The sequence below is a fragment of the Pipistrellus kuhlii genome, unplaced genomic scaffold, assembly GCF_014108245.1.
Source record: "Pipistrellus kuhlii isolate mPipKuh1 unplaced genomic scaffold, mPipKuh1.p scaffold_m20_p_38, whole genome shotgun sequence".
NCBI classification, from domain to species: Eukaryota; Metazoa; Chordata; class Mammalia; order Chiroptera; family Vespertilionidae; genus Pipistrellus; species Pipistrellus kuhlii.
The window spans coordinates 3,630,667-3,648,462 of NW_023425538.1; the positions used below are offsets into that span (position 1 = coordinate 3,630,667).

The 17,796-nt window shown below is 42.5% G+C and overlaps 1 protein-coding gene across 8 annotated transcripts in view; it reads right to left on the minus strand.

Moving 5' to 3' along the window:
* The window catches only part of SIPA1L3 (signal induced proliferation associated 1 like 3), a 353,179-nt gene that overhangs the window by 20,554 nt on the left and 314,829 nt on the right, over positions 1 to 17,796 (minus strand). For all 8 annotated transcript variants that reach the window (XM_036408270.2, XM_036408269.2, XM_036408265.2 and 5 more), the window contains one exon: positions 13,732 to 13,953. In XM_036408270.2, coding sequence (XP_036264163.1) covers positions 13,732 to 13,953 — 222 coding nt within the window. The remainder of the gene's footprint in view (positions 1 to 13,731; positions 13,954 to 17,796) is intronic.

Consider the following 17,796-nt stretch of genomic DNA (forward strand, 5'->3'; position numbering starts at 1 on the left):
TTGGCAAAACTCTCCTGTGAAGCCATCTGGCCCCGGGATTTTGTTTGCCAGAGACTTTTTGATGACTGCTTCAATTTCTTCCAAAGTTACTGGCCTATTGAGATTTTTAGATTCTTCCTGATTGAGTTTTGGAAGGTTGTATTTTTCTAGGAATATGTCCATTTCCTCCAGGTTGTCCAGTTTGTTGGAATAGAGTTGTTCATAGTATTTTTGTAAAAATCCTTTGTATTTTGGTGGGGTCTATTGTTATTTCACCTCTTCCATTTCTAATTTTGTTTATTTGGGTCCTCTTTCTTTGTTTCTTGGTTAGCCTGGCTAGAGGTTCATCAATCTTGTTTATCCTTTCAAAGAACCAGTTCTTGGTTTTGTTGATCTTTTGTATTGTTTCTTTGGTCTCTATGTCATTTATCTCTGCTCTGATTTTTATTATTTCCTTCCTTCTGCTTACAGTGGGCTTTTCTTGTTGCTCTTTTTCTAACTCTTTGAGTTGTAGAGTTAGATAATTTATTACCTTTTTTTTTTTTTTTTTTTGCAGTAGGCTTGTAGAGCTATGAATTTCCCTCTCAAGACTGCTTTTTCTGTGTCCCATAGATTTTGGGTTGTTGTGTTTTCACTGTCATTTGTTGACAGGATGTTTTTTATTTCTTCCTTGATTTCTCTGGTAACCCAGTCATTGTTTAATAGCATGTTGTTTAGTCTCCATGTGTTTGATTTCTTTGGATTATTTTTTATTTATTTATTTTAAAAGCTTGGTTTATTTCTTTTAAAAAAAATATATTTTATTGATTTTTTTACAGAGAGGAAGAGAGAGTTAGAAACATCAATAAGAGAGAATCATTGATCAGCTGCCTCTTGCACACTCCCTACTGGGATGTGCCCGCAACCAAGGTACATGCCCTTGACTGGAATCGAACCTGGGACCCTTCAGTCTGCAGGCCAATGCTCTATCCACTGAGCCAAACCAGTTTCGGCTCTTTGGATTATCTTTATTGTATTATAGTTGATTTCCAGTTTTATGCCACTATGATCTGAGAAGATGCTTGATATGATTTCTATCTTCTTGAATTTGAAGAGACTTTGCCTATGTCCCAACATGTGGTCTATCTTTGAAAATGACCCATGTGCACATGAGAAGAATGTGTATTCTGTGGCTTTGGGGTGAAATGTTCTGAATATGTCAATTAATTCCATCTGGTCTAGTGAGTTATTTAGAATTGATGTTTCTTTGCTGATTTTTTGTTTAGATGATTTGTCCAAAGTTGATAGAGGGGTATTAAAATCTCCTACTATGATTGTATTGCTATTAATCTCTCCCTTAATGTCTTCCAGCAGTTTTGTGTTTTTTTTTTTTTAAATGTATTTGGGTGCTCCTATATTGGGTGCATATATGTTTACCAGGGTTATTTCTTCTTGTTGGATTGCTCCCTTTAGTATTATGAAATGGCCTTCATTATCTTTTGTTATGTTCTTCACTTTGAGATCTAGTTTGTCAGGTATAAGTATTGCTACACTAGCTCCCCCCTCCCGCCCCCATTTCCATTCGCCTGGAAAACCTTTTTCCATTCCTTCACCCTCAGTCTGTTTGCGTTTTTTTTTTTTTTTCTTTCCTGAAATGGGTTTCTTGTAGACAGCAGATATGAGTCTTGTTTTCTTATCCAATCCGTTACCCTGTTTTTTTGTTTTAAAAAAAATATATATTTTATTGATTTCTTACAGAGAGGAAGGGAGAGAGCTAGAGAGCTAGAAACGTCGATAAAAGAGAAACATCAACCAGGTGCCCCCTGCACACCCCCTACCGGGGATGTGCTCACAACCAATGTACATGCCCTTGACCGGAATCGAACCTTGGACCTTTCAGTCCGCAGACCAACATTCCAATGCTGAGCCAAACCGGTTTCGGCAAGTTACCCTATGTTTTTTGATTGGGGTATTTAATCCATTTACATTTAAAGTTATTATTGATAGATACTTATTTGTTGCCATTTTTATTCATACCTCTGTTTTCCTTCTTCACTTCCTATTTCTTTTTTATTTTTACAGCAGACCGTTTAGCATTTCTTGCATTGCTGGTTTGGTGGTGATAAATTCCCTTAGTCTTTTTTTTTGTCTGTGAAGCGCCTGATTACACCTTCAATTTTGATTGATAGCCTTGCTGGGTACAGTATTCTTGGATTCAGACCCTTCCTTTACATGACTTTGTATATTTCATCCCATTCCCTTCTGGCCTGATGAGTTTCTGTTGAGAAATCAGTTGCTAGACTGATGGGGGTTTCTTTATATGTAACTTTCTGTCTCTCTTTGGCTGCTTTTAAGATTCTTACTTTGTTGTTGGTGTTTGCCAATTTAAATATAATGTGTGTTGGCATTTGTCTTTTCGGATTCATTTTGCTTGGGACTCTGCTCACTTCTTGGATTTGTGTGGGTTTTTTTCTTCTCTATCTCAGGAAAGTTTTCTGTCATTACTTCTTGAAACAGGTTTTCTATGCCTTCCTCAGTTTCCTTTCCTCTATTATGCGAATATTGTTTTGTTTTGTATTGTCCCAAAGTTCCCTTAGGCTCTCCTCCAGCTTTAAATTTTTATTTATTTATTTATTTATTTATTTATTTATTTATTTATTTATAAATCTGCTCTAATTGGGTATTTTTTCCATCTTGTCTTTTAGCTCACTGATGTGGTCTTCTGCTTCTTCTAATCTACTCTTGATGCTTTCTATTGAGTTCTTTACAGTAGCGATGTCATTTTTCATTTCTCCTTGGTTCTTCTTTATTTCCTCTTGATTCTTACTCATATTGTCAAATTTGTCTTCCATTCTTTTTAGCCATCTTATGATCATTTCTCTGAATTCTTGCTCTGATATGTTGCTTGTCTCTAATTCGTTAACTTCCTTTTCTGGTGATGCCTGCTTTTCTTTCATATGCGGGCTGTTTCTTTGTCTCCCCATGGTCTCTCTCTTCTATGTTGATTTAAAGGCACAAAATACAACACAACTAGGTATAACACAAAAGGCACTGAAGAGAAATGTATTTGCGATATTAATAACCTCTAATAAAGGTGACCACTAGAGAAAGGCAAATTGGGGGATAGGAGAGAAAGAAGAAGAGTAAAAAAAGAAGAGGGGAAAAAAAAGAAAAGAAAAAAAAAGGAGTATCAAAATGAAATTGGGAAACAGGAAAAAAAAAATCAGAGGGACAAGAAAGAGACTAAGAGAGAAAAGGGGAACAAACTATATATATGGGAAGAAAATTCCAACAGAACAACCACTAATCCCAGCAAATGCCAGCAACAGTACTTGGAGATTAATACAAACTACATTATCCACTAATATCAAGCAAGGCAAGGGAAAACAGAAGTAAAAAAAACAAATAAAAACAAAGCAAATAAAAAATACCAATCAACAACAACAAAAGAATAAGCAAATCAATCTCACTAAAAAGTATAAAAATTCAATATAGTCATCATTCACGCAAATAAAACAAAAGGACAGAGAGGAAAACAAGTTTTGTTTTGATAGTTAAGACAGTGAAGAGAGTGTTTGTATGCACTTGGAGCAGGGGATTGGAAATTAGATATATAAGTAGGGTGAAAATTTTAGCAGGGGGGTATACAGAAAGAATAGGGAAAATCTAAAGCAGGAAAGGGTTAAGATAAACAGGACACCAAAAGGGGAAAGGTTAGGAAGAGAGTGATGGTGTAAAGGTCGAGTTGAGATAGGGTTAAACGATGCTATAGGAAAGATGAAAGAATGAAGAACTAATCCCAATGTAAAATAAAGAGAAAATAAAATGGCACTTAAAAAAGAAAAGAAAAAGGAAACAAAAAAGGTAAAATAGCAGTAGTAATAATGCTGATTGAAATTAAAAATGTAATAATTAAAAAGGTAAAATCAAGTGAGGAAAAAAGAAAAAATTCATTTCTTAAGTAAAAGATGTAAAAAATGAAAATAAAATAAAAATAGAAAAATTAGCATAAAAATGTGCAGTAGTGAAGATCATTTCCTTCCTCTGTTATTCTGTTTGGCATGCCTGTTTCTCAGTCCAGACAGTATTGCAGTTCCCCGCGTTCCACTGCAACTCAGTGTTGTAAACTAGTCCTTACTTTTAAGTAGGCTGTTTCTTAGTTTCTTGTGTCCCTCTATTTTTGATTAAATAAAAATAATAATAAAAGAAGTCAGTTTGTAATTTAGCTCCTATGTGGCAGTGTTTCTAGAGTGACTTCCCAGTCTTTTTGGCTACTCTAGCCTTCTTTCTCTATGGCACTCAATACAGGTTTGTGGAGGTGGGCTGCCTTGAGCTGGCTCCCAGATGGTCTCTCCCCACTCTGATCCCCGGTTTCCAGAAAGGCAACTTCCCCCTGCAGTCTCTCAGGATATGCCAAACTGGGTAGTCTTTGCTTAGTACTCAAAAGCAAGGGGATGCAGGGGAAAAAGCTCAGGTGTGCGAAAGTTTAAGCAGACTGCACACCTTTCAAATTCTTATGCTCTCCCTCTGTGTCAGATCAGAATAGCTTGCTTTTTAGAGATGCCCTCTGTTAACAACCTTGAGGACCCCCTTCTACCATCACGGATCACGCCAGACCCAATAGCGGGGGACTTTTGTGGGCACAGACTTCCCTGGTCCTCAGGGTCTTGCAGCGTGCATGTTTCTCTCTGCCACTGCTGCCACTGTCATAGCCACTGAAGCTGTGTAGCCACTGCCGCCGGGACCCAGATCCCTCACATTATCCCTGGCAAAATCTGACCTTTCTGTGGTTGAGTGAATAGTTCCCTTGAATTTGCGTGTTTGCGCCAATTTGGGCCTCACAGTTGTTCGGTGGTCTCCATAGTTGTGGGTTTTTTCAGGCCTCAGATAATATCCATTTTTCCTTGCGAGATGGAGTAGTTTTCACTCTGAGCCCGTAGCTCTGGGAGAGGTCTCAGCTGCAGTGCAGGCTGCTTGGTCAGGGAACCTTGTCCAGCAGACCCCACCTTCTCTTAGAGTTCTGCTATCCCTTAGCTTGCCAACAAACACTCCCTGAGCGACTCTCAGGTGCTCCTTCTATCTGCTCTAGGACTAGGCTCAGAACAGATCTGTCCTGTCGCCATTTTCCCCTCCCTCACATAAGCAGTTATAAGGTTTTTCAAGAATTTTCTAGAAAAGGCTGATAAATTTAGTGAGACCCTCCAGGATATGAAAAAGGACCAACTAGAAATTAGGCACACACTGACTGAAATAAAAAATATTATACAGAGACCCAACAGCAGACTAGCGGATTGCAAGAACCAAGTCAAAGATCTGAAATACAAAGAAGCAAAAAACACCCAACCAGAAAACCAAAAAGCAAAAAGAATCGGGAGAGGTGGAGAAAGATGGCGCTGGCAGGACTGAGCTGAGAGAGAGAAACTGAGTGAGAGTAAGAAAGGATTGTGTGTGGACCGGCATGGGAGGCATGTGAGTGAGTGAGGGAACGTTAAATCACACAGGAGCAGCAGAAACTGGCAGAAGGCATCTCCTTGACAAGGAGAGACTAGCACCGCTGTGGGCTCTCCCCAGGTGGCGGGATCCCAGCACGGAGCCCACACCATCTTGAAGGGGAGAAGGACCTTTTTTTTAGAAACCCAGCACCACCACCAACAAGACAGGCCTTGGAACTGCCCTGCAACCCAGCACCAATTCCAGCCAATTTCCTGCTACCCTAGCTGCAGACTTTCGGACCTCCACATCCAAAGATACACTGATCGTGGCAGCTGTAAGTGCACTCCCCCTCCCCAACCACAAAACCCGGGTTTGCGCATCTGCCCCACCCCACCCATTTGCCCTCCGACTCTTGCCTCCGCTCGCACCGCAGAGCAAAACCCTGGATTGCAGGCATTTGCAGATTTGCGCCTGAGCCAGATCCCCCCTTTACCCACCTCGCCTCTACTCGCGCCCGGATTTGAGCATTCTCCGCCCCTCGCCCGGATTCGAGTGTTTGCGGCCCCTCGAGCTTGCTCAAGCCCGGCAGCAAGACCCAGGTTCCCGCGAGTCCACGGGCTCATGCCTGCCCTCCCCTTTCACTTCCCCTCGCCTCTGCTCGTGCCCAGATTCCAGCATTCGCAGGTTTGTGCCTGATTCGCCCATTTGTGCCCCCTCGTTTCCGCTCGCGCTGGACAGCAAAACCCTTGGATTCACTTGTTAGCAGGCTTGTGCAGGCTAAGACTAGCAAGAACACCCCACCCCAAGGTTGCATGCCTATCCTGGGGCACTTACTTCAACCCCATAGACAATAGGACATCCCAATCGGGGGTTGCACATCCCTCCTGGGGCAGTGCGCTGGAGACACCAAGAACACCTGAGAGTGGATTCTGTACAGACAAGGGCTCAAGGCCCTGCAGTGGAAATCCTGAACGCCCCCTTCCTGGAGGTGAACCCAACTGCTCAACTGAGTGCTGGGACCCTTGGGTGTACATTGGAGCTCAGAGCCCTGAGATTGCGTATCCATGGACATGCCACTACAGAGGTGAGGTTCCAGCAGACCACTGTAAGCCACTAGTGGGAGCCACAGAGAGCTTGCCTGGGATGTTATCTTGAACAAGCAGGATGCGCACACCCATCCAGCAGTAGAAGCGTTGAATTCACTTTGCCTAGACTGACACACAGGCACCTCATCTGCGCGACTACACTGCTAGGGATCTTCAGAGTCATTTAGTGCACCTCCCTGGCAATCTAACATGGGTTTTCCAGTGAACCACCACTGTAAGTAAGCACCTATTCACCACAAGTGCAACAACAAAAGCTGGGTCTACCCATCCCACGACTGCATACCGTGTTTCCCTGAAAATAAAACATCCTCCAAAAATAAGACCTACTTACAAGTTTCCTTCTGAGTGAAATATAAGGCATCCCCCCGAAAATAAGCCCACCCCTCCCAGGCTCTGTCTCAGAATGAAAATTAATTTACCGTAAACTGGTTGCTAGGGCCACCCCGACTGGCACCTAGCAATCAGTGACGTTATGTGGAGCCCTGACGTCACTGCTGTGTCGAGGTGGAGCGGAGGTCAGAGTGAGCAGTGAGCGCGGGGCAGGAGAGAGGAGGAGACTTTTGCAGATGCGTGTAGAAGAACAGGAGGATTAGAGTGGACAGGACAGGACGCAGTGAAGGTGGTGAGTGCTGGTCTGTCTCTGGTGACACTACCTGGTGCTCGGGGCTGCCCTCATGATGACTGAAGGTTCTTAGTCAGTGGCAGACCCTGCTCCAGCCCAGAACCAGGCCCCAGCAAGCCCAGTGACAGCCCCAGGCAGGCCACAGGAGGTAAATGTCTGATAAAGGGGTAGGGGGGATGTCTGGTGAAGGTGTTCAGTGGCACAGGGGTGGGGGGAGGGGGATCACTTAAAATGACACAGGAGGATCAGAGAGGGCAATCAAAATGACACAGGAGGATCAAAAGGGGTTACTAAAATGGTAATCCCCCCTCTGATTCTCCTGTGCCATTTTGATTCCCCCCTCTGATACCCCCTCTGTCATTTTAAGTGATCCCCCTCCCCCCACCTTGATACCCCAATTCCTTCTTTTTTACCCCTAGAAATGAGCGCAAAAAGAAAAAGCTACTCCGTGGAGTATAAGAAAGGAATCGTGGAAGACTCTTGGGGCCAAAATCTTACTGCTTTCTGCAAAGAGAAGATGTTGAGTATCCGATTGGTCCGAAAATGGCGAGCAGAGTATGGTAACCTCATTGAACAAGTGGACAAGGGAAATGCTAAAAAGCACAAGTGTGGATCAGGTCGGCAACCATTATTTTCCGAGCTGGAAGACCTGATCTGTGAATGGGTTGTTGACAGGAGAGCAGAGGCTTTGGTTGTGAATAGGGCTCAGATTCAAGAATTTGCCCTTGCAATGGCACCACAGTTTGACATAGCCCCCAAAGACTTCAAAGCATCACAATACTGGTTGGATAATTTCTTTCAGCGAAGTGAACTGTCTTTAAGAAGATCTACAACATTGTTTAGGTTGGAAGATACTCAAGTTATTAAGTGAGCACTTGCATTCAAGTCCTTTATTGATGATGCTGACTTCTCTAAATACAATCTTTCCAACATGATCGTAAGGATGAAACTGCAGTGTTTATGGGCCAATCATCTCAAACAACAATTGAACAGCGGGATGCCTCCTTAGTGTACATTCCCTCCACTGTTTACGAAAGTGCACGTGTTTCCTGTATTTTGGCAATTTGGATGACACTAAAATCCCACCTTTAATCATTTCTAAGGGCAAGAAGAAAAAGATTGAACGTGTTTTGGGCGTTTTTATTTTTGAAACTGAGAAAGCGTGGGCCACACAAGCAGTTATAAGGAAGCGGGTCGATTTAATGCTGCCGCTTGTTATGCAAGGGAGCCAAAGAGGTCTGCTAGTCTGGGATGCAGCCAGCACTCACCGCGCTAAAGACATGAAGACATTTCTTCACGAAAGAAAAATAGATCAGATAATGATTCCCGCAGGAATGATGGCCTATCTCCAAACTCTTGATATTGCAATAAACAAGCCATTCAAAGAAAATTTGTGCATGGAAATTAATGACTACATTGAAAATAGAATGGAGAGAAAGAAGTACTCATTTAAAGACAGTGCTATTGCTAAACATGAGAGATTTGGTCCACTGATTCTGAAAGAAATGGAGTCACAAGAAATTCACCAGGAAATTTAGGAATTGGATTGTTATGATGTTCCCGATGATGATGACATGATCGTCATTGAATAAATGAGTAAATTCTTGATACTGTAGGATTCACAGTTTGTCTGGTTTGTGTTGACAACTACCGTACTACTGTACCGTATACAGGTAATAAATTTCCTTTATTTCATTTAACAATAAATGTGTACCGTATTCTTCTTCATGGAAAAATAAGACATCCTCTGAAAATAAACCTAGTGCATCTTTGGGAGCAAAAATTAATATAAGACACTGTCTTATTGCCAATGAATTAAGCAAGTCCTGAGACAAAGTGGTCTAAGGGTGCTGTCTGGCCATCTCCTGAGATGGAGCTGCCAGCATTGACTGGGTCCTGCAGCAAAGGACCGAGCATGAGGAACCTTCTGTGGCAGTGCTCTCAATCCCCTCTGCGTGCAGACTGCCGTCCTTCACTAGCTCACTGCATCTTCTATTCACCAAATGGAGCATGTACTCAAACATAGCAGGGAGTGCCAAATACAGAAGAGACTATTCCCTCCAAGAAACCCAGCCTCAGAAAATGTGAGTCACTGCCTTGTGCGTGTCTTCCTTGAGCCTCTCTGTTATCTTGCTGGGTATGATTCCTAGCTCTGCCACTTTTTGGCTGGTGACCTGGGCTAGGTACTGTGTCTCAACTAGAAATGGGGACAGAAACAGGATCTTTCTCATGGGATAGCCAGGAGAATGGGGCCAACCCAAGCAGAGTAGCATGGCTGAAGGCAGAGATCCCTGTGTCAGCCACAACCACTATGGTTTCTCTGGGGGATGCATAGCCTCAGTCAAGACCAGAACCAAGGAGAAAGGAAGCAAAGATATATAGTAGATAGATTGGGTAATTCTCCTGGGGGGGAGATAAGATCATAATATGTGGTGACTTTGTGGGACCAAAAATGATAAAACCAGCATTCATAATATTTGAAGTAATTAACTTTAACTGAGTGAATTTGGGCAAGTGATTTTATCATTCCACACTTCAGTTTTTCTTATCTCACCATTCTGTAGTGAGAATTAAATGAGTTAATGTAGGTCAAGGGCTACAACAGTACCTGGTAGAGCAGGTATTTAAACATATGTAAATAAGTTAGGTATACAAATGAATTCTTATGCCTTGAGATAAAATTTCAGAAACAGCATCAAGAGGGTTGAGCGTTGACTCAGGAACTAAGAGGTCACCAGTTTGATTCCCGGTCAGGGGGCTTGCAGGAGGCAGCCAATTAATGAAGGTTTTCTCTCTTCAGTTTCTATCTCTAAAAATCAAGAAAAACATATTAAAAAAAGAAAAACATGTTTAATCTCAAATAATTTAGCTGGAAGTAACTATTTTCTTTTCTCTTTTTAAATATATTTTATTGATTTTTTACAGAGAGGAAGGGAGAGGAATAGTTAGAAACATTAATGAGAGAGAAACATTGGCCAGCTGCTTTCTGCATACCTCCTACTGGGGATGTGATCACAACCAATGTACATGCCCTTGACTGGAATCAAGCCTGGGACCTCTCAGTCTGCAGGCCAATGCTCTGTCCATTGAGCCAAACCAGTCACGTCTGGAAGTGACAGTATTTTCTGAAAAACTAGGTTAGTGACTCAGAAATGTCTCTAACAATGACAAAGATACTATCTCCAAAATGCCCAGGAAGAGCTTGAACTAGACAGCTTTATGAAATGGGAGTATATGGGGAAGAGCAATAATTGTAAATTAACAATATCTACACATATGATAAAAACTTAAGTATTAATTAATGAATATTATAAGAACCCATGAAACTCTGTGTGTCCTCAAATATTGTATGGATTGTTTACACACACACACACACACACACACACACACACACACACAGCCTTCCTGGGAAACAGGAGGTGATTGTTCGTTTAGGACTGTCATGTGTGTAGATCTATTTTCTGAGCATCTACTACGTACTAGGCCCTAGTTGAGGTCCAGGTGTTTTTGCTCTCCTAAATCTCTGTCCAGCAGGTGCAACAGAGCTACATGATGTGCCCTGGGACCTTCACCACGGAAGAAAAGCACCATGAGGTCAGCAGGAGGGAGGAGCCTGGGTGGGATGAGGAGCACTTATCTGAGTAGGGCATGTCAGTGCTGATTGATACCTAAGGGCTGGTGTTAAGGGTCTCCCCACAAAAGATATATTGAAGTTCTAAACACAAGGATCACAGAATGTGACCTTATTTATAGTCTTTATAAAGGTAAAATTAGGCCTTAAGGCAAACCCTAATCCAATGTGATTGGTGGGTGTCCTTATGAAAAGGGGAAATGTGGACAGAGACATGAGTCCAGGGAGAACAATGAATGAAGATGAAGGCAGAGATTGGGTGAATTGGCAGAAGCCAAGAAGTCCCAGATTGCCAGCAAACCATCAGGAAACAGATATGGTTTAGATTTGCTTCAAGGCCCTCAGAAAGAACCAACCCTGCACACATTTTGGTTTCAGACTTGTAACCTCTAGAGCTGTGGGAAAATAAATTTCTGTTGTTGAGCCACTCTGGTATTTGTCTTGGCAGACCTCACACACCAATGCAGGGGGGTAGGAGTCAGCCAGCTGGGGTTGGAGGCACCCAGGCAGAGGGAACAGCACGCAGCGGAAGGGTGACCAGAGCAGCTGTCATTGTGGAGAAGCGTAAAAGGGCTGGCATGGCCTGGCCCTCTGGCCACCCTGAAAAGTGGGGGCCTTATAGGATCATATGGGGATGAGGTGAGAATGAGATGTATGGCTCATACATGCACTGACAGAGCACCCACAGAGTGCCAGGCAGGCTACAACCAACCAAGACAGTAGTACCTGCTATCCTGTGGGGATAATAGGCAATAGAACAGAGAAAAGAGAGAATGATGGCAGGGGCTGTGGAAGACTGGGAAGGCCCATCTGAGGAGGGGCATCAGACTAAGCCCCTCTGGAGCCAGCCAGAAGACCTGGGGGAAGAGCGGTCCAGGCACTGGAGAGCCCCTGCAAAGCCCCTGAGGTCAGCACTGTATTTGGCAAGTTTGAGGAGCAGCAAGGGGACAACGTGGCTGGAGGGCAGTGAGTGAGGGAGAGAGTGAGAGGACACGAGGGCAAGGGGACAAAAGGGAAGATCACATAGAGTCTGGATGGGAGTTTGCGCAAAACACACGGTGCATTGTTGCCTGGTACAAATTATGCACTCAGGAAATGTATGACTTTATCATCAATCCTGGAAAGGGGTAAGATGCTGGGGAATTTTACTCAGGGGAGCGAGGATGTGAACCTAGTTTTCAGAGCGGCCTGGATGGCTGTTAGGTATGTGAACTGAATTCTCAGAGTGACTGTAGCAGGCTTGCCTACCCACCACCATCTCCGCAAACCTGGCTTCTATCTCCTGACACGTGTCCTCATAAGGTCTGTGTTATTCACACATTTGAATGGCTCCATCCAAGTCATGTTACAAACAGAACGAAGGAAGACAGGTTTGCTCCCACCCAACAGAAGAGGAGCCTTGGGCCAGGTTCCAAGGCTCCAATCCAAGCTCCATCCCTTAACAGCTGTGTGAGTCTGGGCTCACATGCCTCATCTATAAAAGGTCTTCTTCATGGAATCCTGTGAGATTCACTGAATTAACACACAGGAGCTTAGAACCAAGACTGTCATATAGTGAGGACTTGTTATGTTAGACATCATTTCCCCTACCTTAAAAAACAAAAAACCTTTCTTAACTGCATACTCCTTTCCTCATGAGCTTCGTACAGAGCTGCCTCCAATTCTGCTCCACCCTTCTCTCCTGCACCATCCAGTCACCTCCATGAGGCTCACTCCTATACTCAGGCATCAGGTTCATCCCAGCTTCTGGTCCATCACTCTTGGGCTCCCCAAAATCCACACTTGCCTGGGCTTCTCCTCACATTCTCTGAACTTGGAAGGGTCTCAGGACCAGTCATAATACCTTCCCTCTTCTCTACCCACATCTGGTCCTAGGTGAGCTCCTCCACCTTATGCTGACGACATCCACATTTCCCTCTCCAGCCTGACCTCTCCCCTGAGCTTCCTCCCCCGACTGCCTCCTCAATGTCTTCTGCTCATTGCGAATGTAATCCATCCAGGTCTGTGCTCTGGAGCTCCACCCAAGCCTGCTCCTTGCTCAGTCCCATCTTAGTTCAAGGCAAATGGACCCTTAGGCTATAAGAGCTATCACCTCTATCTTGCCTTCTCTCACACCACAGCCAACCTGTCAACAACTCTGTCTGTTCCCACAGCAAAGAATCTATTCTGAAGCAGCCCTTTCCCTCCTGGGCCTCCACCCTGTCCCAGCCTCCTTGTCTTCTGCCTGGACTGTCACAGCAGCTCCTCACAGACCCTGCCCCACACGCAGAAGTAGGGCCCCAAGGATACCCAGTTTAGATCATGTTCCTCCTCTGCTCCACACCCTTCCGTGGTGCCACTTCATTTATAGCAGATGCCAAGACAGGTTACATGACCCTCTGTAACCTGTCCCCATCACCTCTCTGTTCTCATGTGCTCACGCTATTCCAGCCACTGGCCTTCTTCCTACAGATTAAGCATGGGTCTCTGCAGTTACTATTCCCTCTGCTTGAAATGTTCTTCATCCAGACACTATACAGTGTTAGCCACTGACTGATCTACTGTATGCTTTCCTTTTTAAATTTATTTAATATTTTTATTAATTTCACAGTGAAACGGAGAGGAAAAGATAGAAATATCAATGATCATAATCATTGATTAGCTGCCTCCTGCATGCCCCCTAATGGGGATCAAGCCCACAACTTGGGCATGTGCCCTGACTGGGAACCAAGATCTCCCGGTTCATAGGTTGATTCTCAACTACTGAGCCACGCCTGTCAGGCACTGTGTGCTTTTCTTAGTTACTCTATTCTCTGACTCCCCAACCAAAATGTTAGCTCTCTGAGGGCAGAGGTCCCAGTGCACCTGTCCACAGCTGTACTCCCAGTGTATGAATTGGCACAGTGTCCTGATGATCAGTGACTGAAGTGTCACTGTCTTCCCGGCCCCAAGACACCGAGCCTTAGATCTTGCATTGCCTTAGTGGGTGACCAGGCACTTACTTCTTTGGGTCAGTGAAGGGGAGGGGCCGTGGTGGGGGCTCATCTGTTCTCTTCCACCCTGCTGGGTGTTTACTGCCCACAGGCTGCTTGGAGAAGAAGGACTTGGGGACAGAGGCAGAGAGCTGGAAGGAGCTGGACTGGGCCAGCTGTGAAGGCTGAGGAGTCTCTGCACTGGTAGTTTTGTAAACTTGAGCAGGATAGCCAGCCCTTGAGTTCATGTCACTGTAAAGTAAAAATGAAAGAATTAAATGATGAAATTCATCCTATATCACAAAACAGATCTGTTTAAATATACTCTTGGGAAATAAAGTTCAATAACCCAAGAGACACATAAATACACTGCTGCTATAGAAAATTCTAAAGGTACAGCTGCTGCATAGCACTCAATCCCACCAGGAATGCCCTTCTAACACATTTAGTTCCTCTATGGCAGTGGTTGGCAAACTCCTTAGTCAACAGAGCCAAATATCAACAGTACAATGATAGAAATTTCTTTTGAGAGCCAGATTTTTTATTTTATTTATTTTTAAAATATATTTTTTATTGATTTTTTACAGAAAGGAAGAGAGAGGGATAGAGAGTTAGAAACATCAATGAGAGAGAACCATCGATCAGCTGCCTCTTGCACCCCCCCCACCGGGGATGCGCCTGCAACCAAGGTACATGCCCTTGACTGGAATCAAACCTGGGACCCTTCAGTCCGCAGGCCGACGCTCTATCCACTGAGCCAAACCGGTTTCGGCGAGAGCCAGATTTTTTAAACTTAAACTTCTTCTAATGCCATTTCTTCAAAACAGACTCACCCAGACTGTGGTATTTTGTGGAAGAGCCACACTCAAGGGGCCAAAGAGCCGCATGTGGCTTGAGAGCTGCAGTTTGCCAACCATGGCTCTATGGGAATCTAAAAACATAGCCCCCAATGGGTGGATGACCCCTGTGAGATTCTTCTCCTCCTAGGCACAATCTACACATCTGAAGGTGGGGATCCTGACTGCCTGTCTATAGGCAACTATAGTTTACAGTCTGCTCTATGTATGGTCTTAACCTTTTCCTACTCATTAAAATATACACAATCAGAAATAGAGGGTAGGGGGAGTGAGGATTATGGTTTATATAACTGTGGTCATGTTAATATATTGTACTGTAAATGTGGGGCTTTTAACTTAAAATATATCTGTGATGTAGCTCTTCATTAATTTTAAAGGCATCTACTACATATCAGACACTATTCCAGCTGATCTAACCCAAACCATAGCTGAATATCACAAATGCTGAATTCCTGTGGAATTAATGCTATAACAAATGTCATGCTGTTGACTAGGACCCAATTCTTGGGGACTCAATTGCTTACACCATAAAGACAATTAACTTTTTAAAAGAAGCCAATTCCTTTTCAAATAAGAAGTATTTAATGAGAAAATAATGCCTCAATAAATCTTTTCTGCCCTATTCAATTTGGGTTAGTGGTTAGAACATCAGCCTGTAGACTGAAGAGTCATGAGATTGATTCCTGGTCAAAGGATGTACTTTGGTTGCAGGTTTGATCCCTAGCCCCCAACTGGGGCGTGTATCAATTGTGTCTTTCTTACATCGATGTTTCTCTCTCCTCTCCTTCTCTTCTCCCTCTCTTCTCTCCCTCTCCCTCCCTCCTCCCCTCCCTCCCTCCCTCCCCCCCCCCCCCCTCTCTCTTTCTACCTCCTTTCCACACTCTCTTTAAGGATCAATGAAAAAAATATCCTTGGGTGATAATTAGAAAAATAAAATAAAATAAATTCTCTCTGAAGGTCAATTTAGCAATATTAGAGGGGTGGAACTTCTGACTATGGCCTCATGAGGAGATTGGCAAATCCTGGACTCCAAAAGCAGAAATTTGACAAAAACAACCATTTTAGCAATCTATAAATTGACCAAAGGTATATAACAAACCAAGATTCATTTATGCTTAAAAACTGCTGAACTTCAGGTAAGAACAGAGACATCTGAAGCATTTTTGGCTTAGGGCTCCTTTCATCCCCCTGCCCAGCTCAATGAACAAGGAAGTTTGGCCACAGTGGAATATTTGGGATAATATTAAGCATATCAACATATGTGCAATCAGAATTCCAGAAGAGAGAATGGGGTAGAAGAAAGGTTTTAAGAAATAACAGCTGAAAACTTTCCAGATTCGATAAAAGACATTTATCTACACATATAAGAAGCTCGACAAGCCCCAAAATACCAGTAAATACAAAGACATTCAACCCCCTAAAAAAAAAAACACCAGATGACAGTCAAATACTAAGATAAAAATCTTGAAAATACGAATAGAAAAAGGATTTGTCACACACAGAGTAGCAATATAACCAACTGCTGATTTCTCATTTGAAACAATGAAATGGAATGGTATTTTCAAAGCACTGAAGAAAATCTGTCAATCAAGTAGTCTATATCCAGCAAAACTACCCTTCACAAAGAAGGCAAAATAAAGATTTTTGCAGATAAAGACTGAGAAAATGCATTGCTAGCACATCTGCCTAAAAAGTAATAAAAGAGGTCCTCAGACTGAAAGAAAATGACTGTGAGTGGTAATCTGAAGCCAAAAAGAGAAATGAAGGGTCCAGGTTGGTAAATTTATGGGTTATAATAAAGATTCTATAAATTTGTCTTATTTCTTTTCCAACTTCTTTAAAGATATAAGTTTTGTAAAGTGATTATACTAATATATTGTTGGGTTTATAACATATATGAGAAAATAGTACAAAGAAGGGGAAGAGAATTAAACTATAGTGGGGAAAAGTTTTTATGATATGTTGGAATTAAGTTAGTATTAATCTAAATTATCCTGATAAGATGCATATTACAACTAAAAAATAGCCAAAACTCAAGAGGACTCCAAACAGTACATTAAAAAACTTTTTTATTTTATTTTGTTATTATTATTATTATTATTTTTTTAGCACAAAAGAGGGTGTAGAGAAACAAGAGGAGCAATAAAATCAGAAAACCAAAACAGAAAATGTGAACCTACTCATTAGTAATAATTTCATTAAATGTAAATGCTTAAACACCCCAATTAAAAGAAAGAGACTGTCAGAGTGGATTAAAAAAAAAAAGAGAGAGAATTTTTAAAAAGCAAGCTCCAATTATTTATATTTTCTACAATTTGGCAACAGCTATTAATAGGGCCTACGTTGTGCATCTGTGGGGGATGTCCAGGGAGCCATGGGACATATAACACAGGGAATGAACTCTGTCTATAGTGATCAGAAGGGCTCTCCCACGGAGGCAATGGTGTCTGAGCTGAAAAGTGAAGGATAAGTAGCATCAATCTAACACATAAACTCCCAGAAATCCATGCTACAGAAAAGCCTGCACAAGATGGTCACTAAGGTGCCATGTGTAACCAGAAAAAGTTGGACATGACCTGAATGTCTTTTCATAGAGGATTAAATAGATTATTACAACCATACCCACATGATCCAAAACTATGCAGCCAGTACAAAGAATAAGGTAGATTTCTGTTTGTGGATAAGGACAGCAAGTGGAAATAAGGCATGGTGCAAAGGATGGCTCTAGTCTTTTTCTTTTTTTAAATGTACATATATTGTACGATTATGTAACGTTTTTTGTTTTGTTTTTACAAAAAGATATGTGTATATTTTTCCCAATTGTGGGTCATAAAAACAACTTACTGGGTCCTGACCATTATTAAGGGGGGAAAAATAGGCTATTATAAAAACCAACATTGACCATCATGTGAGGTAAGGGTAAATGGTTTTGTGGAACTTCAATAGGGATGACCATGCTGGCTTATAAAGTAAAATGCCTTTCCTGTTTAAGGGGATGGTCAAAAATGTTTGAAAAAACTGGACTGATACAAGTTTGGAGAAAAATCTCTGGGGAAGCATACATTAACATTACTATATTACTGGATATAGTGCAGATAGGTAACATGTACAGAATAACAGTCAAATGAAACTATATATATGGCACACAGGGCAAAAGAAAGTACCATCTGATACCCCAGTCTTCCTCCTCAAGGCAACCTTGGTCCACCCTTCCTTTTTTCAACAGAGCACCTATGCA